The following is a 24,916-nucleotide window of genomic DNA, read 5'->3' on the forward strand; positions in this document are numbered from 1 at the left end:
TGTTTAACCAACGTTGCTATTTAGCAAAATAATTAGTAACTCAAGCTCTTGATTTTCTACGTCATGTCAGCGACTCAGCGTTCTAGAAACTAATTCTCCAAAAAATATCGTCATGGCTGGATCGAGATTTCGTAGTATGCCCTTATTTGGCACTTACAAGCCGCTTTCTTATTTTTAGAACGTTAACCGACGTTACTAAATGATAATTAACTAGACAACTATTCGAACCAAGCAAAATATTAAACAAATTCGTTCGAAACTTTACAGAGCTGAGATTCGTGAAAGACTGAATGTCATTCGCGTTTTAGGAATTTGTGATGCACTTTTAGATGTATAAATATTCAACAATGGCATGGAAAATAAAAATAAAATTTTTACAAAAAAGCAAAAATTTGTTGTTGAATAAATAAGAATCTACACAGTTATTAATTATTAACTCCGTCGAGCTTGATAAATATTAAATTGGCAGCAACGCTTCCTGTGGTTATGACGAAAGTTCGTCTGCTCGTTCTGTCTCGTCGGCCTTGACAAATCGGCGTGTCACCAGGTGTCACTGTCACGTAACTGTCGTTATTACCATTATTACCATTAGGCCAACCGCCAACGACGGCGAGGCTGCTATCTTACTAAAGTGTTGAATAAAAATTTTAGTCACTGAACTGTTTGATTGTAGTGAGTAATGAGGAATTGGAAACTAAATCCATTAACGAAAAAGTTACATCGTATTATCTGTGACTTGCCTGTGTAATCTACATGCCCCGCCCCCTCACACGTGGTTGAATCAAAGCAGTCAAGTCAGGAAGTGCTAAAAAAAAGTCCGTAGGATTCCCAGATCTCATTGGTGCACAAAACGAGGCAGTGATTGTTGCACCTACATTGAATATTCACCCTCTCTTTGCTGAAAAAATAGTGCCACGAGAAGATTTTGATCTAGGTGTATTGTTATCAGGCCAAAACATTACCAGATCACACCGTTTATCTCAAATATAACAGCAACAAATATTAACTTTCATGTACATTTCACTACCGAAAGTCATCTCTGCTTGTGAAAAATCCAATGCTGGTGAAGATCAAATACCTGAAATAGTGAACTTCAGCTATACCTACCTATGTGAATACCAGCCATACCAGATGCCATATTTTCCCTGAAGGCTTGAAATAACAAGAACACAAAAACAAACCTCTTCTAGAGAAAAATGTTCGCTAGTGAGAGATCAAGAAGGCTGACAGGTAGCCCAGTTTTTTGCAGGTTTGACAGGTTGTCTATCAGGTTAACCTCCAGGTAAACGTTACTGTAGTATTCGTCATTCAATCTGCTAATACTGATTTTCAAAATTACAGTGTTATTCTTCCACCGGTCAGTGCCAATTGAAACAAAATGTCGCCAATCATAAATACGATCGCTGTGGTTCCAGATGTAATGTATGAGCCCCTTTTCTAATAATCGTCTTAAACTAATCTTTCATCATTTCACCATATAGCTAGGCTTTCCCTTTTACTACCGCCAATTATGTAACTGTGACATTTAACATTTGGCATTAGGGTGAAGAAATCTGTAACTAAGAAACAGCTAGCTGTTTTCACCTGTACACTCGTGCTAAGTTTATTTATTTGGCCATTGAGATCTGACAAATGAATCCCATTTTGCATAGTACCAGCCGATAATCCTGGCAAAATATTTTCTATTCAATTTAAATCTCCCTTCAGGACTGCCTCCCTCTCGGTCAAATCCTTTTGATCACCCTGTTCTCCTTGTAGGAAAGACGAGAGCGAGCCTACATAGATCTCTTGACATAACGTGAAAAGAATATTGACCCTGACCCCTTCTTTTTTTCCTACCTAGATCTTATGTGCTTCGGTAGCTATCCGCATTCTGATCCCGGTATCCTCTTCTATTTAATCAGTTCTGACGCCGTTGTTTACAATCGACTCCCAGATGATAAAAATGCTTACTTTGACTTGCTGACTGAACTTACTTTACCACTTATATCGGTATGTATATTGTAAGTAGACACATACGTACGCTCTATCAAATAGTGTTACCACAGAAAAAATTTTAACAACGACAGAACGCAGCATTACCGGAGAGATTGTGTATTCTTGCGTCCCTCCCTTAAATCCCGTTTATTACTTACTCTGTTTTATATTGGACCTCGTTTTTTTAACGTATTCAAATGACGATCACATATCTGTCGGTGCATTTGGTTCTTTCGGTTTTCTTCCACTTTTCGTGTAGGAGTAAGGGAGAATCTAAATCCTACGACGGTATTGGAGATAGTCGTTACTTAGTTCATGTGCTAGGCTATGGCTATTCGAAGCCAGTATTTTGTTTGGTTAGTTGTTTGTTCGTCAAACATGTTCAGCCGGTGACTAGAAAAGACTTTATTCTCAACAGCAGTCTGACTGGTTTCCTTCTTTTGTCGATTTCTTTTGAAGTCAAGTTAATTTGAATAATTTGTGACAGGCAGTTTATTACATGGAAACCTTAAATTCTCCTGTTGATTAACAATTATGACTTGTCTCTTATTCAACGTTTCCTTGATTGTTGTTTCTGTCAATATTTCTTGTAACCCATTTTTCGTTTTTCATTTAGATAAACAGCATCCCGTTTGGAATGGAGAAACTTTGGATGTCGGTCGAGTTACGGATTTCTTTCCTCCCATAATTTTCAAAATGTCCTCGTGTACGCCCATGTGAATGTGGGTGTATTCACGAGGACACCCTTTACCCTATCCTGTCTGGTGTAATTTAATTCTTCAGCGGATGGATGGAGCAACTGTAGATGCCTGGCTGCATTTCCCAGGTGCCAAGGTAGGACAAAATAATTTCTATTTTCTTCCTTTTTTGACTGTTTGGTGGCTGGCGTCGATTGTCAATCGTGACAAAGTACGTAGATTCCTGCACGATGATTTCCGTATGCGGTTGACTTGACTTGCGTTCTCTTGCCGTTTTTGTTTACTCATCTAACAGCTAGGGTTCGTTGCATAACTCAGAGTTGTTCGTTTCTCTATCTGATTTCTTCGTTTTCACTGCGGCTGTGATGGCAAGTGTTTTTTTCATTTCGATCGCACTTGTTTGTTTTCAAGACACTTTAGCTGATTAAGGATGTGAGTGGGCACAATTTAACGTGTTGCATTTCCGGGAAAAGTTGGATGACTGCACTCCAGCCGTGGCCTTTTGGTTTCTGACTCTGTTGACGACTCTATTCGATGGAACGTATTTCATCTGAAAAAAGTGATGCCGTTTTATGTCTATTATTACTAAAGGTCAGGTCTGTTTCTCCCCTTGTCAAAATTAACAGCTCTTGCTCCCCTTTTCCATTTTTATCTGATAATATGACATGATACTACGACTACTTTTTATAATCGATAATCGATTATATCGACCCCACGGGGGAAAACAGATTTTATCAATGAATTTAATTTTCAACGGAGTTAGGAACATAGGAAAGTATATAATAGAGATCTCTGGAGCTTAACGATGTTTGTAGCAAAAGGACACGAAAAGGTTCCATGTATATTCACATCGACGTCAATGTATTTGTCTCTATTTGTCTACAGCTTAAATTCCGTGTTAGATTTTCTTTGGCCCGCGTGTTGTGCAATAAGGTGACACCATCCAGGCTATTGTTTTCGTCTTGTTGTTAAGTCGTCTAAATTTTATTACTACGAGCTTTTTTCTTAATTAAATACCACGACGATTGCGTCGTAATGTTCGAGGGGACGCTCTATTGGATTATCGACCATTTCGCATCGAGTGTAAATGCAATTTTGATTGGCAAAAACGTCTTTGCCTTAACCATAGATTCGCACTTCCGCTCCGATCCGCAGCATTCCACACTGAAATCGTTTTCGTTTCGTTTTTCTGACGGATTTTGTGCTGCTGATCACTTGTTTTGATTTCTATTGTTTCTGTTGTTTCTGTTGGTGTAGTGTTAAAGTGACGATAACTAAACACGAAATACCCTAAAACAAACGAGAAAGTTAGAATGTTGACGATTGAAAAATTGCCGTTCGAGAACGACAACATTCTTGATCGAATGAACGACATCATCTTCTAAGACTGAAGTAGACAACTCCGCGTGCATGGTTCTTTGCGTTCTTTTCTTTTAGTTTGAGCTACTGCCGGATAGTGAAACCACATCCGGTTTTTCCTTTACCTTGTTCAGAGAAAAGCGAGAGGCGTAAAACGCTTTAGGGTACTCTCTATAATGGAGGGCGTGCCAGTGAAGTCCTCACTTTTAGCAAAATGAAATCAACCTGAATTAAACTCTTGACAATTTGATTAAATTATATTGAAGTTAACGTAAAGCAATGACAAGGATACAATTAAAACATTTATGCGATTTGCGGAGAAATAATGCACATTTCTTTTTCCCACCAGTCGATTATGCTGGGATAGAATTTCATTGGCATCGTCGTGTTATGGAGAGCAGCACACAAATGGCACATTCCTTTATTGGTGTACTTTGGGCTGTCGCGCACTTGGAAATGAGGCTTCCACCAAAAATATTGGTTGTACAGCGTGTCGTTGTTGTCGAGGAGGTTCAAATAATCGGCAAGTTTATTCATGTTTTCAAATTTGGCGGCGTTGATGAACGAATGCGTCGGCGCTATTAATTCGTGGTCTTCGTGAAGGCTGAAAACGATTGGTATTATCGGGTGGTGCATCATACCGAAGAATCTGACCGTAAAATAAAATAAGAACATTATTATTTGACTTTATGTACCAATCAGCATATTTTTTTATACTTTTCAGTGATGTAATCGCGGCACAGCGAATTTTCTAGGGACAAATAAAACTTGTATTTCTTGGCAACCATTTGTCGACAATCCTCGCTGGAGTCATTCAGACGAAGAATTTTGACCATCTCATTCCGACTGCTCGCAGAGTTACAGTTTGAAACAAACCAAGCAGCCATTTTCGTTTTCCCCTTGGCGTAGTTGACTGGTGTAGGTTTAGACAAATAGAATTTCATTTCGTCTTCACTGGGATGAAGAGCGACGTCTCCAGTTGGTACTATGTAACCGTAAGGACCCACGATATCCGAGTCCCAACGGTACGTCATGGTCCAGTTGAAGAAATTCGCCATTCGAATCGTATCGGCGAACCACGCAGCCGATTCCAAGCTCCAGAGAACGTAGCGCTGATTTTGTGATCTACCTTCCGGCAGGTCATTAATTGTCCAGGTGCGAAGGTGAAACACAACGGCGTCGTATTCCATGACGTCACTGCGGTTATCCGAAGTTTCACACTGCCAAACTGGGCAGCCTGATTTCTTCATGGCGTCGCGGCCGATCCCAATACCGTAATCCTTGCTCCCATAAACCTAAAGTAAAATGATATTGTTTTTAAAGGTAACGATGAAGAGTTAGGTTACTTGATAATTCGTTAGATCACGCCATTCCAAAATAGTATCCGCTTGAATGGTGTGTCAATATCCGAAAGAGAATCGTTGAAATAACTCTCAAATATTTGATAGCGCTCGTTTACGACGTCATTGGCCGATTTCGGTGTTGTTTGATCCTCCTTCGCAATTTGCTGTGTTCCATCCAAATAGAACTGCAGTCCCATTTTTAACAGGAAACCCGTCACGATTAAACAAGCAATTTTCCGATGGCCAATCTGGAACATTATCGCCGCCAATTTTGAATTTTCTATGTTTTTATCACGTTCACTCTATTCGTTGCGTTGTTAACTGCACAACTGGAAAAAATGCAAATTTTTTTATTTAAAAAAATTCAAATTCAAATAAATGTAGCAAGTCTGCTGTTACCCACTAACTAGCAAGTTGTGTCTCTACTGTCACCATCAAGAAATCCCACTGCCGTCTGATAAAGGGCGGATCGTGGGGAATCGGTTTTCGTTGCGCCGCGTTTCGCTTATCTAAAGAACTTGGCCACCACATTTATGATGGTGTGTATATTTCTCGGTATTTCTGATATTTATGATGCCACTACATCATATTGTCAAAAATACTTTATTGTGTGTAGGACCACAGGGATTAGGGATCACATTGACTTTGATATTTCGCGGTTTCTGCCGACAATCGATTAGTGAATGCGTTTTTAAAGAGCGCGCGTAATGATCTCGCAATGGCAACAGTTCGCTGTTTAGAATAGAATGCGTCATTCCCAAAGTCAATCGTCATGACCTATGAATAATCGAACAATAGGAAAATGGAAAGGAAGAAAATATAATGTGCTATATGGACTTTGGCCGACTTTGGCAATTCCATTATGACTTTTCAGTTGAATGAAATTGTACGAGAATAAGGAAGTATACGTCAGCAGCGTTTCCTATTAGCTACCGCATTTATGTAAAGAAACGACAAGATTAAAATTCAATTTTATTTTCTAAAAAAGTAAGTTTTCTAGAGACAAAATTGAATGTTATTAAATTTTTTCTTATTAATGCAATGCGAAATAAAGTAACTTTTTATGAAACCTTGAGAAAAAGATGGTACTTAAAATTGAAGAATTAAAGCATGAATTGTTAATTGCCCTTTCGGCTCCGTGAACAAAATCAGCTACCAGTATTTTTCTGAACCTAACCTAACCTTAATTTTGTCGGCCATAAACGGTTTTCCCGAAATGTTTTTCACAGAAAACATTGTTTGCCTTTTATTTTGAAATTTCCGTGTACGATTAATAAAAAAGACAATCTAAATGTTGCTAATGCTAAGTAATAAAAACACAATCAAATGGTGGTTTTAGTTTAAGATATTTTATTGAGACATATTAATTCAAATCAGCAGGCACACTCATTTTCACACACACATTCATCCAATTCAGACTCCATTCATTCACACGAAGAGGAAGCGAAAGAAGAGAAGAAAATGGCGAGAAAAAAGGGGAAAAGGAAAAAAGAAAAGCAATCAGATGAGAGTCTATAGAGGGAGAAATCACTTGGGTGGAAACTGTTGTTGAATAGCAGGAAGGTCGGTTAAATGTGCAATTAGAAATTTTGGCAGGTGCACGTTGTTCTTATCGACATTCCCTTCGTGGATTTGTGGTAGTTTTTCATTCCTCGACGAGATTGGATATCAATTGAAAATAACCTACATTGGATAATGTGTGCATTAGTAATGATTCATTCAAACAGGTCCCAGTTTGAGCCGAGATGATGGTTACGTCAAAGGGGGAACGGGAACCTAAAAACTGAAGCCGTCCTGCCTAAAAAATGAACTCAAACGTTGGTTATAAAATTCACACGTTCTAGAATAACCGACTATCAATCCTTCAATATTTTTCGGAAACAAAATGATTATTAGCAGAAACATGATTATCAAAACATCGAGATTCACCAACTATCTCAGTCACAAAATCATTTCCGGTTTATGTTTTTCTTCTTGTGGGTAGTAACGCCATCGGTCCTCTTCGGTCCTCACCATCGGTCCTCACCATCGGTCCTCTTCGGTCCTCTTCGGTTCACGCCATCGATCCTCTTCGGTCCTCGCCATCGGGCCTCTTCTTTCCTCGCCAACGGCCCTCTTCGGTCCTCACCATCGCTTCAGGGAAACATAAACCGGTCACAAAATCGTGCTTCAATAAGCTGGATGGAATAACGATGCTTAAAATAAAAATGCTAAAGCTAAAATCACTCGTTTCCTAAAACATGAAAGAATTGATTAATCGATTAGACTATTGCGTGCGAATTCACCCAACGTGAGTCATTTTAAAGACAGGGAGGTCCCCAGTAAATAGGTTCTTCCGTCCATCCTATGACGTCACCATCACTCGATCATCCCGGTACCTGTTTGATGTAATCATTATTAATGCACACATTATCCAATGTAGGTTATTTTCAATTGATATCCAATCTCGTCGAGGAATGAAAAACTACCACAAATCCACGAAGGGAATGTCGATAAGAACAACGTGCACCTGCCAAAATTTCTAATTGCACATTTAACCGACCTTCTTGCTATTAAGTAACAGTTTCCACCCATAATGATTTCCCCATAGACGACCCGATTGTGAAAAAAGAAGAAAATGAAAGCGAAGAATTAGTGAAAACAAATGGAAGGTAAAAAGTTGCAAGAGAGAAAGAAGAAAGACACAGAAAAAGTAAATTTTTTTTTTTTTTTTGTTTTTTGTTTGTTTGTTTTTGGTTAATTTTGGGACTTTTTTTTTTTTTTTCTTTTTTTGTTTTTGTTTGTTTGTTTTGGGAGCTTTTGTGAGTTTTTTTTTTAATTAAAAAAAAAAAAAAAATCTATCGAGATCCGGCTTGAAGGATTTCGTAGACTTTTCTGCATCTGTCCAAAGTCCCCCAAATGGTAACGAATTTTTTTTTGGCTGATCGATGATGGATTCGAACATTGTGTTCAAAGTTGAGCTGTCTCAGCAAATAACAGCTGGAATAACGATTCTTAGTAAGGTCTAGCTTTCTGCATTCTATCGTCACAGGTAGATTATCAATCACGTCGCTACAGGCGGCCCTGCGTCCCTCAGCATCTCCTTGGGTAATGTAAAGATCATCTTCAAAGAAACTTAACTGGACCCCATACTGCTCTTGCAATCTCTTAATGTTGGATCCAGCTCGTCCGATGACTCGTCCGCAGTCTGAATTCTGAATTCCAGTCACGACAATCTCGTCATAGTTTACTTCTTGTTTCACGGATGACAAAATGACAAAATCGGTTGATGACGCAGTCAAAGAAGGCTTTTCCGTTGGCCGTTTAACTTCTTTTTCAGCTATTACGAGGCCTGTTGGAGAATTTTTTGTCGAGTCTGTTTTACCTGTTTTAGTAATTTTAGTGACTTCGATTGGGGGTAAAATCGTCTTGGTGGTTTCTTTATTCTTTAGTTCGCTTGATGCAGCCGACGGCCCGATTTTTTTGTTTTTCTCTTCTGCAATCAGTTGCTGAGTTCTTGGCGCAAGAGTCTCGGACTTGACAATTGTTTCTATACCGTCGACACTCGTCACCGTGTACCCATTCATGGGTTTATTCTTATAGCGAATGTCGCTAGATGCGAATTGAATGTTTGATTCGGCAGGGGCGGCTGAAACAGGGCGTTTGGTTCGGTCACGTTCCGGGATGAAAAATGGCCTGAAGGGCAGTTGCTTTGAAACGCCGTTCATAAATTCCAGATCCAGTTCGAAGCCGCATGTTTCGTCACTGGTCATTTGCTGTTCGGTATTAGCCAGAGTTTGGCTCGGGAGTTTGTTTATTTCAGAACCAAAGTCTTTTGTCACCGTTTTGGTGAATTGGAGAGTAGACGTCACTGGCTCGTCAGCACTTTTTGATTTTCTAATTTCAACTGTGGTGGTATTTCTACTACAGGGCTCATTTCGTGGTGTCCATTTGCGTTTTCGTAAGTCGCAAAGGTCTTGGACCATAAAACGGATGCGGTTGGGCAATTTATTTTCTTTTGTGAGCGATTCCAGAGCCTGGAAGTAAGAATTCATAATTCCGATGTTTTTCGAAATCTCCAAGCCTTTTCCGATTGTTGTTAATAAGCGACACAAGGACTCTATCGCTTCCTCATCTGACGGTGTTTGAATAAGTCGACGGATACAGTTGTGCATAACATTTTCAGTTATATTTCCGACTTTGTAGAGTTCTCCAATGAACTTGATGTTGCCTAGAGTTATTCTTCGGTTCTTGTCTACGAGAGCAATTAGTTCAGTCTCAAGTAGTTTCTTCTTCTCTTTCGAGTCTGCCTTTTGTACTTCTTCTCTCTTCTTTTCAACGTCGACTAGAGAATCGCTATCCTTTTGGAACACTTTTTGGCAGCGAGAAAGTAATAATTTTCTGAATGATAAACTTTCAGTTGGATCGGTTGAAGATGCGACTTGTTTGGTGGCCAATGCCTGGCACATTTTAGCGTATGTGGCGGCATACATGGGTTCATCCAGAGCTTTTTCGAAAAACAGCTTGATCACTCCAGATAACCTCTCTTCGTTATTAATCTCCAGAGCTAGAATCTTTGCCAAGAATCGCTCATGGCTGGCAGGCGTCATCTTGTTTAAAATACCGCGGACGGTGTTGAGAACAACATCTGTAGCTGATGTGACAGGGGCTGCAACGGGCGTCGCTCTTCTTGGCTGCCACACTTTCGATGTATCAACGACACGCTCTGATGGTTTCACATCGAACAGCTTTATCTGTCTTTTTGGTGGTGGTGGTAGTGTTTCAGTTATTATGGATGAGCTCATGCTCATTGTGACTTTACGGACAATCTCAGAAGGAAGACTTTCGGGTTTTTTATTGCCAAAAGATTTTCTCTGCATCAGAAATGCACGATCGTAGATTTTCGGTAGGGAATAAGGCAAAACTGTTGTTATGTGACTTGTGTTTGTCTGAGTTCCCTGAGAGGTTGCGTTCGGCACAGTTGGTTTCTTCGATTGTAAATCCATAATCACGTTTTCCAAGTTGGAAACTGTTTCCTTCTGATTTTCAAATGAAGAGCAAAGTGATTCAAGATCGGACTGGGCTTGTATCAATTTCAAAGCAAGATCTTCTTTCTCCTTCGTTAGACGTAAACATTTTTCCTCCAGTTCAGAAATCTTGACGTGACTGTCACGTTCCATTTGAGCTTGTTGGTGACACAGAAGTTTGTTTTCGAGTTTCGATTGATTTAACTCAGCAACTAATTCATGGTGTGAACGGTTCAAATCATCAAGTTCTTTGTGGTGTTTGTGTTGCTTGAGGATTGAAGACTTCTTCAATAGGTTATTCTTCACACGCAAGCTGTCGCGAGCCAATGACGCTGATACGAGTTGTTTTTTGAGTATTTTCACGTCATCTTCTCGTTCTCTATCTCGTTGCACATGTTCCTCCAGTTCGGAAATCTTCAAGTGAAGTGTGCGTTCCGTTTGGGCGTTTTGGTGCCCCAAAATCTCATTGTGGTGTTGAGATTCATTCAACTTAGTAATTAATTCATCGTTAGAATTTTTCAGGTCTTTTATTTCTTTTTCGTGTTTTTGTTGTTTCGAGACAGAAGATTTTCTCAAATGAGTGTTCTTAATTCGCAAATTTTCGCGAGCCAATGACGTAGTTACGAGTAGTTGTTTGAGACTGTTAACTACAACATCATCAGGTTCATTCGACTGTTGTCTGTCTACTTGCACTTTAAGGTGTTGTTCAAAGTGCAAATTTCCCGCGACAGAGGTAACAGTCGGATGTGTTTTGGATCCGGTCGGATCTCGTTCGAGAGACACACGGTGGTTGTGTGTGTCCGTCGACGATCCTGGTAGAGAGACCGGGAAGAGCAGGCGTGGATCTGCTGCGATGGTAAAATTCGGGGAAATGGGTCGCATCCATTTGAAACAACGGATGGCCCAATTTGGGAAAAGCCAGTCAGGGAAAATTCTATCGTCCGATCTGGGATGTGCCTCAAGGGACACTGGGGAACCGGGTTGTGAGTCCGGTTGCAGACGTGGAGCTGCGGGGACGACAGAAGTCGGGGAAAAAATGGAATCCTCCAGGTGGAAGAAGAGGATCCATTTACGCAAGAAAAAAGCAAGGAAGTTGGTAGTAGGAATCATTTTGTTTTGTGGGAACAAAAATGAAAGCTTGAATATCTTGGTCAGATTTTCGTGCCCTTATATCAACTCGGAGGACGTCAACACTATTGGCACTCGTTCATTGGACTAGTTAACTTAAGTTTAAAAATACATTTTCAAGTTTACACGGAAGAAACTATGATGGTTTGGTTCATTTTATTTTTCCAAACATTATACAGTCAATTTTTTTATTAATTAGCGTCAAATTAATTTCTGAAATTAAGAAAACTGTTGACGGAACACCGTTTGACAACCTTGAACGACCTTGAATGTGTTGTCGGCGAATTCGATAATCTGCGATAAGGCATAGTTAACTTTGGTTTAAAAATACCTTTTCAAGTTTACACGAAAGAAAAAAAGATTTCTACGTTTGTTTTATTTTTTCAAATATATTACAATCATCTTTTTCATTAATTATTATCAATTCCAATCTAATAAATGAGATAACTGTTGGACTCAACACCGCTTGACTACCTTGAGTGTACGTTACGTCGGCGAATTCGGTAATCTAGAAGTGTAGCTCCGCCCATTTTTCAGAAATAGGCGATCGTGCACTAAGTCCCCCTAATTTAAAATTAAATTTGTTTTAATTCAGTTAGTTATGTTTTAAAACATTTATTTTTCCCTACCACATATTAGAGATTTATAAATAGTGCCGGGGGAGTGGAATACATTATCGCTAGATGGCATTGTACAGTTTCAAGTTTATGAATTCTTTGTTTGTTTTATTTTTACGAGCATATAACATCCTTTTTTCTCGTTAATTATCATCAAATTAATAACAAAATTTGAGAAAACAGTTGTCTGAAGCTAGACCAGATTGAAAACGTCGACGAATTCGGTAATCTAAGGAACGTTGAAAAAGGGTTGAGCAGACGAAAACAAAGTTGTCTGCCAAGGCGGTGTTTTGGTGAATCTGTGCCGACTTGAACTCCGAACGTGTTACGATTTCACCTGACTTAAATCATAAATAGTTTTAGGAGAATATTATACCTGCTTGAGTTTGCCTGCCTCGTTTCCTCTGAGTAGCTAGTTTAGTCATGCTCGTATGTGTTTTACTGTTTTGGCATTGAACAACTGCACCAATTGACATTGACTGAAATGCAGAAAAACTTGTAATGCCCATTCCGTTCTCTCACAAGTCACAAGAAGTAATTCCAATATAACTTCCAAAGAAAAACAAAATTTTTTTTAACTAAACAACATCATTTCATTTGCAGGACATAAATGAAGCGTTGACGTCACTTGGAGGTAATGTTTTGATTAAGTGTGCAAGTTTACCTTTATCTAACATTGAACTTAAGATTTTTCTCAAAATTTTGATGGTCTTTAAATTTTTTATGGTGTCTATCTGTGATTATACTGTCGCGTTTCGGGGCCGTTTAGCTGCATTTATTTGAAAATTGGGAGGGATATTTCCTGCCTGTCAGTTCCTTGTTTAAAGTTTCATAGTGTCAGTGATATGAGTCGGTTCATGTTTACTGATATAGTTTATGGTGTTTCAGATTCAACAGGGTCAGGTGATATGGTCTGTGTTATCTGTTATGTTGATTCTTTACTGATTGTTCTTGTTTATTTAGGTTATGGGAGTCGGTATGACGTTATTGGGGCACTAGGATCTAGGATGTTTGCTTGTGTATGAGGTACTCGTGGTTTGGGTTGTCCAATTTCTAGTTATTCTACTAGTTTTTTACTTCTTGTTAGATGGGCCTGTATCATTCCTTGTTGGACAAATTAATTGTGAGTGCCTTGGATATGACCAAATGCCAATGCTGACTGGTGATGATGGCTCTTTTTCGACTTTTTGGCTGACATTTTTCTTTTTGGTGTGAAATGCTTGGAGCGGATGGAGCCCTGGCTGTTCTGTGAATCAGCTCAACTGATGGTTTGATTCTACATAAAACAGAATAAGCATTTCAAACTTAATTTCAAACTTAATTTCAAACTTAATTTCAAACTTAATTTCAAACTTAATTTCAAACTTAATAACGAAATCACGGTAATTGGTAAAATCTGACATGATAAGTGGCCTAGTGTAATATTTGTGAGTAATCGTTTGTCTAGAATAAAACACATCGCGTCAGTATTGCAATGTACAAACTGTTATTAAGTTTTAATTTTTATTGAGACATGCTCTTCGACTTGTCTCCTCAGTAGATTTTTCAAATGCTTAGTCATCTTAATTACAAATTGTTGACATTTTCATTCTGTTTTCAGGCCCCCGCCGCAATTCCATGGTGGTAGCGAGAGATTGCTGAAATTCAACACTATTAATACATGATGTAGTTAGATAAATTACAAGTGCGCATATCTAGATTAGATGTATGCTTACATCTATCTCTATGTTCAAGAGACAATTTCAAGTGTATAGTATATACTGTACACTCTTCACTGATAACTGTTTAATTAATCTTTTAGATCATAGACGTCAACCTCATTGATGACACAAATTATAAACAAGGTGACTTAATTTTTGTTTCATTTACAGGTACTAAATTGGAATGACAAACTTTATGAGAAGTCTTGTCCTTTCAAGAAAAAGGACATCAGAACATTTGGATACCCAACCTTCAACTTTTGGTTGCAGTTCAGGACTGAGACTAACAAGTCCAGCAAAATCATCGCTTAACAGCTGACCCTGACGGTGCCAAGCAAACACCATAAGCCGAAGATAAAGACAACGTAAAAGTTCCCAAGGTAAAAAACATTATTGTAGTTCAAGTGTAAATAGTGTTTGCTTCAATTCCGCTTGAATATTACGATGAATTAATTTATATCTAGTCTAAGGATGTCTGTCGTGGCAAACTGATTGCGTAGCAACTGGAGAAAGTGTTTGTCGAGCAAACGAACTGTGATGTCGAACTCTTGTTCGAAGACGAGGAGGTAATCGAAGGCCATATTTCCATCTTGGTTGCCAGAAGTCCCGTTTTCTCTGCCATGTTTTACCACAACCTTCAAAAATCCATGACGTGCAAAGTCTTCGTCCAAGACATCCGGCCACAGATTTTCAAAGAGATGCTACAGTACATTTACTCCGGCCAGACTATGGCTCCTTTGACGGACGCCATCGCTCAACCTCTGTTCGTACTTTCAGTCAAATACGATATCGAGGACCTTAAAGAAAAGTGTGTCCATTATCTACTGAAAAGCATCCGGACGAGTAATGCAGTTGACTTGTTGGTCTGGGCAAATCTTCATTCGATGGATAAAATCCAAGAATCAACTCTTGACTTTGTGGCCATAAATTTCAAAATCATTTTTCAGTCGAATGAATGGGAGAACTTGATGAAGAACTATCCGGACTCAAGAGCTTGGAATCCTGGTGGCTCGACGTTATGTAGCTGTTTAAGAGATACGCCAGCCAAAGAGTTCTGTATAACTTTAAATGGTCAGACATTTGTCGTTTATTTGTGCAATGTTAAATGTTTGAAGCTTCATCGATATTAAAGACGATTTCTTTTTTACTTAAATTATGTGCGTTCCAGCGGTTCCAGCGTCACCACCAATATCCACAATTCCACATGAGTTCACGATCCTTGCAACAACAACACGTACAGCATGATACTGGACACTTAAGCAAGGTATTGGCCTTACTCTGAATCATTAGATTTCTAAGGTAATTAGAAATCCCATTCAACTTTTATTCTTCCACGGTTGACTGCTTCGTGCAGATTTGCTTTTTCTCAGCACGGTCAGCTAGTGTGGCATCCGTGAATAGTGATTTTGACGAAATCTTTTTTTTTTTGGTTCTTATTGCCAATCGATAATACGCTGTAAGTGAATCACATTTTATTCTTGAGAAATTAACAGTATCTTTTGTACGAAGTGTGATGGTAACCAGTGACGTAGTTGTCCATTTAGTCCAGTATTAACATTTTTACAACTTTTGAGAACTTATTGACCCAGATTCAGAAAAGAGGTTTCTAACAAGGCTCAACTGTGTGCACATCATTAAATGAATATAGATTAATCATGTGTTTGAAATTTAGCTAAGGTTGCAGAGAAATATTTAAAAAATAGCCGACTGCTGTCCTTCAAACGGTTCGAAATGGAAGATTTATTCATTCACCGAAGAAACGAGTCAAATGACTGAGATGTCAATTGGTTTAAAGTGAGTTTTAAGCCGTAACCATTTGGTATTCATTTTGATGTATTCATTTTGATATTGGCTGTTGTAGAATGTAGACCCATCCCCAGCGACGTCAACCTGCAGAAGGAAAGGCCAGTTTCCTTCACGCTCGAAGGTCACGGAGATCATTACGTAAAACGTTAGTTTTTTTTTAAAATTTGGTTATTTGTATGTTTTATCTATATTTTATGTGCTGTAGAGGTTGGGTGCATGTCCTTCCCGCTCGAAGGTCACGGAGATCATTACGTGAAACTTGTCATGCAGTGGTGTAAGAGGTTGGGTGAGAACGAGACGTGTTACATCCATTTTGTTTTGTTTTTAATATTGGTTGTTGTAGACCCATCCCCAACTACGTCAACCTGCAGAAGGAAAGGCCAGTTTTCCTTCAATCGAAGGTCATGGAGATCATTACGTGTCATGCAATGGTGAAGAGGTTGGGTGAGAACGACACGTGTTGCACCATTATCGAGCAGGTAAAATAGCCGCAAGGCTTAGGGGTGAGGGTGAGAAAAATATCGTAGAAAACGAGAGAGAAAATGCCACAGAAGTGGCAGTCGAGTGAGGATCTCCGACACGGCAACAACTACTTTCTTCGTCGTAATATCAGTTCGCAATCATGGGTAAGTATTCAATTTTATATCGAGCCGTGAATCAATTCTATTTTGTTTTTAGTTGTATGTATATTACCAGTTATATTCGAAAACTAATTTACAAATCCTTGATTGTTTAGTTGATAATGGCGTTGGGTTGCTGTTGGGTGTTGTATCGTTTATGCCGAGCACGAGAGCGATAAGGCGATAGAAATCCATCGGGTGAGCATCTCCGACACGTCAACTGCATTCTTGGTGTTATTTCCAGTATTCAATCACGGGTAAATATTTTGTACTTTTACATGGAGTTTTGTAACAATTTCTACTTCCTTTCTATGTATTAATATGCCCGTAATTATTGAATATTGTCAAGTAAACTATGCCGTGGTGCTGCGCTACACACTACAACTGATGCTGCTCCGAGCTACTACACCGAAGTATTATTCTTCCTCGAGCTACGCTACAAAAGCGCATGGGTGCTACACCAGCGAGTCTCCCGAGTACTACTCTGCTCCCAGCTACTAAACTGAGGTATCTGAGTATTAACCTCGTGTTGAAGAATCTAGTCAAGTTATTTGACGCAAGTTGCTTAATGTGAAAATCTCTTACATTTAGTCAAAAGTAACGGACTGAAGGTGCTAAAAGTTTTTGCTGAGGACGGTAGCAGGTCGAGTCCTCCCTAAATACTTGAGCGAATGGACAACCGAGAAGTTGAATGCGGAAAGTGTTAATGTGTTGCCCAAAGCTAATGTTGAGGGTGCAAGCTTGGAAGACAACAAGGTCCCATTGACCTTAAAACAATGGTCGAAAGGTAAACAGTTATTTCAATACATGTTTTGTTAGCGATGTTAATTAAAATCGAAAAATTATTTCATCAGGTTTAAACTGACCATGTTGCCGTTGCTGTCGGTTTGAACGCAAACACGGATTTGGCTGTCGCTTTTGGTTTGGAAATTGATTCGAATTTTGGTAGTTGTCGAGTCAATGCCGAGTTTGAAGCAGATCAAACGTCTGGTTGGTAAGAATCCTTGAACATTTTCATTTCATATTAATTTTAATACAGTGTGTGATTAAAACTCAACCAACATTGACTGCTCTGATATTGCTAGATAGTATATGAAGTTTTTGTAAAGTAATTTTACACTTTTGGTGGTAAATTTAGATTCTAATTTTTGGTTTTGGACTTGATTTTTTATTAAGCCAAAGATGCTGCCTGCTTTTATGATATCAAATTGGATCGTCGTCGTGTGGAACATCATGACCACGCTGTTGTATCAGGGCGATTGGCTAGAGAGCATATGATTGGCAATGCATGCATGCAACATGGGTGAAGGACTGCAGCGCAATATTTGTCACTATCTGCATTCTTCGTCGTATTTTCAGTACGCTATCATGGGTAAATATTCTATTACGTATAGTTTTGTATCAATTTATTTTTTTTTCTATTTGTTAATATGCCAGTTATTGAATATCAATGTTCTAATAATTTACCATCTAGTTAACTATGGCGTCTTGCTGCTGTATGTTGTATCGTTGATGGCTGGGTCAGCCATTGGTGTACCGATGTCTCCTGGGTATTGCAGATACCAAGCCGCAACGCCGCCGCCTTACTGCACAACAACAACACACGCAACAACCGGTTACCACACCACCAAGGCTGCAGAATATTATACCACAACTTATGATGCCCCGAGCTACTACATTGAAGCCCTGAAGTATAACTCTGCCCCGAGTTGCCTCAACAAAGAGGCTGAGTACTACACCGAGGTTTCCAAGTACTACACCATCAAGGCATCGGAGTACTACACCACCAGGGCACCGGAGTACTACACCACCAGGGCACCGGAGTACTACACCACCAGGGCACCGGAGTACTACACCACCAGGGCACCGGAGTACTACACCACCAGGGCACCGGAGTACTACACCACCAGGGCACCGGAGTACTACACCACCACGTATGCTGTCCCAGCCTTTTATACCGAGGTTTCCAACTACTACTGTGCCTAGCTACTACATCGAAGCTCCAGCTTATTACACCACCAAAGTAGTAGAGTATTACACCGAAGCGCCCAAATACTATCTGCCCGAGCTGCGAAATACAACTGCGGCGGCCCAGTACTACGTAGCACCTACTTATTACACAGTGGATGGTCCTAAATACCACGTTGAACCGAAATACTGCTGTGAGTTTCCAGTTTACTACATCACAACCTACGCTGCCCCTAGCTACTAAACCGAAACCGCCAAGTACTACACCGAAAAGGCCGAATATTACCCAAACCCAAGTATAACTCTGCTCCAGCCAACACCAAACAGAGGATCCGGTTTACTACACCACCAATGTCCCTGAGTATTACACTGCAATCTACGCTGGCCTTAGCTACTACACTGAAGCTCCAAAGTATTACTCTTTCCCGAGTTACTACACCATTAAAGCATTTGAATATTACACCAAGACCTACGCTTCTTCAGTTTGCTTGAGGGAGGCTCCTAAATACTAGACGAAATTTCAGTTTGATTTAACTGTGTTCAGATTTTTCGGTCATATCATACTAGTCACTGATATTGTTGTTGTTCTTATATGAGAAAATAAATTTTGTATTGAGGGTAATCGTCTTGTAAGACTTCTCTGAACACCTCCAAGCCATTGCGATGGGTCCTAATTTCAAATGTGGTGGAAGTGACTTGCTCTAGTCGCTCTGCATTCGGAAATTTTCTGGTGCTTGGAAAAACTCCATTTTCAGGTTAAGTTACGAAAGACTGTTACAGGTTTACTCTAAATTTGTGAAGTTTTATTTCAACTCAAGTCACTTAACTATTACTTAAAGTAAATGTAAAACTTTAAAGTTGTAAGAGAAAACTTGATAAGAATTGCTTTACTGTCCCACCTCCACCCACAATTCCACCACATTTTACAGTCACATAAACATATACATACATACACTTAAGTTAACCCGTTGGCTGCCACGCCATACAACCCGTAGGTTGCTCTCTACTACTCTACGCGCCACGTCTGAAGGATCCGTGACCAAAGTGGGACTTGCCATTGCTGACAAGTCCGGGCTGACACGGTGACAGGAGAATCCATCACCGCATCGACAAGGGGGAAGTCCCTATAGTGCATTGCCTTAACAGGCGCCTTGCGGCAAGTTTTGGGCTGGTACGACTTTCCGATCCCGCGGCATGAAAACCACGAGACCGAACAGCGCACGCAGCCCGTGCAAAGGAGCTAGGGGAGAACAAAGGCGTGGCAGACAACGGGTTAACTTACACAAACACAAACATATTACCAACAACAAATGATGATCCACGCTGACGTTTTGGAGATACCGGCGATGTTTTGATGTCCATCTTCTCGACGTCTCTTCTGCATTACCTGATTAAAGAGAAAAAAATTCTTATTTAGTGACATGCCAATAAAAGTTACATAATACAGATAGAAACAATAATCAGGTTTTTTAGCTCAAAGATTTAAATATGCAATTTTTTTAAGTTTAAATCAAGCTTGCAATATTGAGAACTGTAAACAGAACAAAGCTCACTTGCTAGTCTTTAAAAAAAAATCCGGAAGTATACCGGAAGTAACCACAGCGCCTCAACCATTGAGCTGTCGTCAAATTAAACCACATATTCGTGATCTCCATAAAATTTGGAGTCGATTAGGTGTGATTTAAACGAAATCCAAAATTTGGTCAAAATCGAGAATTTTCCTGAACTATAGTTCAGGAAAATTTTCGAAACCGGAAGTACGCGTACGTAAAAAACAGAACATGAACTTTACCACAAATTTTACGAGGATCACGAATATGTGGTTCTTTTGTGCGTCAGATCAATATTTACTACACTACTGACTGAAATGAGTAAACCGGAAGTAGAAAAAAAAAATCAAATATCGAAAATCTAACAAGTGAGCTTTGTTGGGGGAATCGTTATCATTAGTTATCACTAAATATTTCAACAAAATAACTGCCAATAAATGTTTAAAAAGATGTGCAAAGTAACTGAAACTGACTGTTTTGACAGCTGCAAATTTTCAAAAAGCCATCTAGCGTTAGAAAAAAGAAACGTCCAAGTAAAACTTTGTTTGCGCGCAAGAAGGGCCTGATTTTGGAATTATTACACAGACACAGAGTTTAACGCAACTAGATTATTAGTAGACTATCTACGAAAATAAGTCAATTGTCGGGTACCTGGGCATAATCCCGTGGTGAGTAACTGCAGGTGTGTAACAGCAAAGGGGTAGCGACCACTGAAGTGTTCCAACTCGTCGGTGAAGTAAGAGTAAGACAAGTTGTAGCAGCAAAAGCAGTGAAGCTAGATGAGCGTACGTCGGGAAGATAAGGATGGAGCAGAACGTTGCTGGATGTCCCTCTTCCTTCATGGACAAAGGTCAGCATTGGCTTAAGGATCTATTGCATGCTCTGTAAAAAAAATGTAATGCATTAATGAATTGAAAATATAACAGATAATAAAGCATTTCAATCTTTACCTATACTAAGAAGCACAGCGACTGTTTCTGCGAAGTAGTTTTCATGATAAAAAACCGCAAAAATGGAAATCACAGCAACCAACAGCCTTACTCCTTAGGTTGAGGTAAATTTCCTGATGCTGAAGAAATTGTCGTGAAGTATTGCAGTAGCGTGGTGATAGGTTATATTGACAATTACCTTTATCATATGGGTGAATGGTGCTGAATTTAGTAAGGCATTTGACGTGGTGTGGTTGGTGTGGTAGCAGTAATGGGGAAATACCTTGTCTCCACACATTTGTATTCCACGATATGTGAGCTTCACACATGAGTTTTAGGCTTTTGACAACATGATGGGTCTATTGGAGGGAAAGTGACTGAGCGCTAAGTCAACTTTTTGGAATGATTGACAGTATGGACCTAAAATTTGACGAAATAAGTTAGTACAGTATAACAATTAGGAAATTAAGTCAAGATAAACCTACATTTGATACGAAGTTCAATTTGGTATATGAAATAACAGGAATATAAGTATTAAAAAGCATCCAATTGTTTCGCCATTTTTGCCTCGTTTCATGACGTAACAACAACAAAGGCGACACTGGCGACATCTAGTAATGAGTTTTGAAATTGGTTGCACAGTCGCAGCAACAAGTTTGAAATTAAGTTTGAAATGCTTATTCTGTTTTATGTAGAATCAAACCATCAGTTGAGCTGATTCACAGAACAGCCAGGGCTCCATCCGCTCCAAGCATTTCACACCAAAAAGAAAAATGTCAGCCAAAAAGTCGAAAAAGAGCCATCATCACCAGTCAGCATTGGCATTTGGTCATATCCAAGGCACTCACAATTAATTTGTCCAACAAGGAATGATACAGGCCCATCTAACAAGAAGTAAAAAACTAGTAGAATAACTAGAAATTGGACAACCCAAACCACGAGTACCTCATACACAAGCAAACATCCTAGATCCTAGTGCCCCAATAACGTCATACCGACTCCCATAACCTAAATAAACAAGAACAATCAGTAAAGAATCAACATAACAGATAACACAGACCATATCACCTGACCCTGTTGAATCTGAAACACCATAAACTATATCAGTAAACATGAACCGACTCATATCACTGACACTATGAAACTTTAAACAAGGAACTGACAGGCAGGAAATATCCCTCCCAATTTTCAAATAAATGCAGCTAAACGGCCCCGAAACGCGACAGTATAATCACAGATAGACACCATAAAAAATTTAAAGACCATCAAAATTTTGAGAAAAATCTTAAGTTCAATGTTAGATAAAGGTAAACTTGCACACTTAATCAAAACATTACCTCCAAGTGACGTCAACGCTTCATTTATGTCCTGCAAATGAAATGATGTTGTTTAGTTAAAAAAAATTTTGTTTTTCTTTGGAAGTTATATTGGAATTACTTCTTGTGACTTGTGAGAGAACGGAATGGGCATTACAAGTTTTTCTGCATTTCAGTCAATGTCAATTGGTGCAGTTGTTCAATGCCAAAACAGTAAAACACATACGAGCATGACTAAACTAGCTACTCAGAGGAAACGAGGCAGGCAAACTCAAGCAGGTATAATATTCTCCTAAAACTATTTATGATTTAAGTCAGGTGAAATCGTAACACGTTCGGAGTTCAAGTCGGCACAGATTCACCAAAACACCGCCTTGGCAGACAACTTTGTTTTCGTCTGCTCAACCCTTTTTCAACGTTCCTTAGATTACCGAATTCGTCGACGTTTTCAATCTGGTCTAGCTTCAGACAACTGTTTTCTCAAATTTTGTTATTAATTTGATGATAATTAACGAGAAAAAAGGATGTTATATGCTCGTAAAAATAAAACAAACAAAGAATTCATAAACTTGAAACTGTACAATGCCATCTAGCGATAATGTATTCCACTCCCCCGGCACTATTTATAAATCTCTAATATGTGGTAGGGAAAAATAAATGTTTTAAAACATAACTAACTGAATTAAAACAAATTTAATTTTAAATTAGGGGGACTTAGTGCACGATCGCCTATTTCTGAAAAATGGGCGGAGCTACACTTCTAGATTACCGAATTCGCCGACGTAACGTACACTCAAGGTAGTCAAGCGGTGTTGAGTCCAACAGTTATCTCATTTATTAGATTGGAATTGATAATAATTAATGAAAAAGATGATTGTAATATATTTGAAAAAATAAAACAAACGTAGAAATCTTTTTTTCTTTCGTGTAAACTTGAAAAGGTATTTTTAAACCAAAGTTAACTATGCCTTATCGCAGATTATCGAATTCGCCGACAACACATTCAAGGTCGTTCAAGGTTGTCAAACGGTGTTCCGTCAACAGTTTTCTTAATTTCAGAAATTAATTTGACGCTAATTAATAAAAAAATTGACTGTATAATGTTTGGAAAAATAAAATGAACCAAACCATCATAGTTTCTTCCGTGTAAACTTGAAAATGTATTTTTAAACTTAAGTTAACTAGTCCAATGAACGAGTGCCAATAGTGTTGACGTCCTCCGAGTTGATATAAGGGCACGAAAATCTGACCAAGATATTCAAGCTTTCATTTTTGTTCCCACAAAACAAAATGATTCCTACTACCAACTTCCTTGCTTTTTTCTTGCGTAAATGGATCCTCTTCTTCCACCTGGAGGATTCCATTTTTTCCCCGACTTCTGTCGTCCCCGCAGCTCCACGTCTGCAACCGGACTCACAACCCGGTTCCCCAGTGTCCCTTGAGGCACATCCCAGATCGGACGATAGAATTTTCCCTGACTGGCTTTTCCCAAATTGGGCCATCCGTTGTTTCAAATGGATGCGACCCATTTCCCCGAATTTTACCATCGCAGCAGATCCACGCCTGCTCTTCCCGGTCTCTCTACCAGGATCGTCGACGGACACACACAACCACCGTGTGTCTCTCGAACGAGATCCGACCGGATCCAAAACACATCCGACTGTTACCTCTGTCGCGGGAAATTTGCACTTTGAACAACACCTTAAAGTGCAAGTAGACAGACAACAGTCGAATGAACCTGATGATGTTGTAGTTAACAGTCTCAAACAACTACTCGTAACTACGTCATTGGCTCGCGAAAATTTGCGAATTAAGAACACTCATTTGAGAAAATCTTCTGTCTCGAAACAACAAAAACACGAAAAAGAAATAAAAGACCTGAAAAATTCTAACGATGAATTAATTACTAAGTTGAATGAATCTCAACACCACAATGAGATTTTGGGGCACCAAAACGCCCAAACGGAACGCACACTTCACTTGAAGATTTCCGAACTGGAGGAACATGTGCAACGAGATAGAGAACGAGAAGATGACGTGAAAATACTCAAAAAACAACTCGTATCAGCGTCATTGGCTCGCGACAGCTTGCGTGTGAAGAATAACCTATTGAAGAAGTCTTCAATCCTCAAGCAACACAAACACCACAAAGAACTTGATGATTTGAACCGTTCACACCATGAATTAGTTGCTGAGTTAAATCAATCGAAACTCGAAAACAAACTTCTGTGTCACCAACAAGCTCAAATGGAACGTGACAGTCACGTCAAGATTTCTGAACTGGAGGAAAAATGTTTACGTCTAACGAAGGAGAAAGAAGATCTTGCTTTGAAATTGATACAAGCCCAGTCCGATCTTGAATCACTTTGCTCTTCATTTGAAAATCAGAAGGAAACAGTTTCCAACTTGGAAAACGTGATTATGGATTTACAATCGAAGAAACCAACTGTGCCGAACGCAACCTCTCAGGGAACTCAGACAAACACAAGTCACATAACAACAGTTTTGCCTTATTCCCTACCGAAAATCTACGATCGTGCATTTCTGATGCAGAGAAAATCTTTTGGCAATAAAAAACCCGAAAGTCTTCCTTCTGAGATTGTCCGTAAAGTCACAATGAGCATGAGCTCATCCATAATAACTGAAACACTACCACCACCACCAAAAAGACAGATAAAGCTGTTCGATGTGAAACCATCAGAGCGTGTCGTTGATACATCGAAAGTGTGGCAGCCAAGAAGAGCGACGCCCGTTGCAGCCACTGTCACATCAGCTACAGATGTTGTTCTCAACACCGTCCGCGGTATTTTAAACAAGATGACGCCTGCCAGCCATGAGCGATTCTTGGCAAAGATTCTAGCTCTGGAGATTAATAACGAAGAGAGGTTATCTGGAGTGA

General features: G+C 39.4%; 2 protein-coding genes and 1 long non-coding RNA gene across 5 annotated transcripts in view; 2 read left to right on the plus strand and 1 right to left on the minus strand.

Annotated features, from left to right (window-relative positions):
* The first annotated feature begins 1,437 nt into the window (after positions 1–1,437).
* On the plus strand, positions 1,438–14,754 carry LOC124197286. The gene is made up of 7 exons (XR_006876086.1): positions 1,438–1,992; positions 2,594–2,811; positions 12,732–12,762; positions 12,898–13,031; positions 13,092–13,154; positions 13,216–14,208; positions 14,293–14,754. It is a non-coding gene; the product is annotated as an uncharacterized LOC124197286 (long non-coding RNA).
* Positions 4,273–5,810, minus strand: LOC124197249 (alpha-(1,3)-fucosyltransferase C-like). Its single transcript, XM_046592617.1, has 3 exons — positions 5,401–5,810; positions 4,752–5,329; positions 4,273–4,683 (listed from the first exon to the last, which is right to left on the minus strand). Exons 1-3 carry the CDS (start codon positions 5,632–5,634, stop codon positions 4,338–4,340), a joined length of 1,158 nt encoding a protein of 385 aa, XP_046448573.1. The 5' UTR covers positions 5,635–5,810; the 3' UTR covers positions 4,273–4,337.
* A 1,312-nt stretch (positions 14,755–16,066) lies between the features above and the next one.
* The window catches only part of LOC124197265 (proteoglycan 4-like), a 70,493-nt gene continuing 61,643 nt past the window's right edge, over positions 16,067–24,916 (plus strand). The window contains exons 1-7 of one of the 3 annotated variants that reach the window (XR_006876065.1): positions 16,120–16,260; positions 16,371–16,511; positions 16,604–16,761; positions 16,846–17,041; positions 17,109–17,248; positions 17,431–17,626; positions 17,729–18,844. The gene's annotated coding sequence lies outside the window, so the exon portion shown is untranslated. The other 2 variants (XM_046592646.1, XM_046592645.1) reach the window with 2 other exon arrangements.

Source organism: Daphnia pulex, chromosome 7 (genome assembly GCF_021134715.1).
Source record: "Daphnia pulex isolate KAP4 chromosome 7, ASM2113471v1".
Classification (NCBI taxonomy): domain Eukaryota; kingdom Metazoa; phylum Arthropoda; class Branchiopoda; order Diplostraca; family Daphniidae; genus Daphnia; species Daphnia pulex.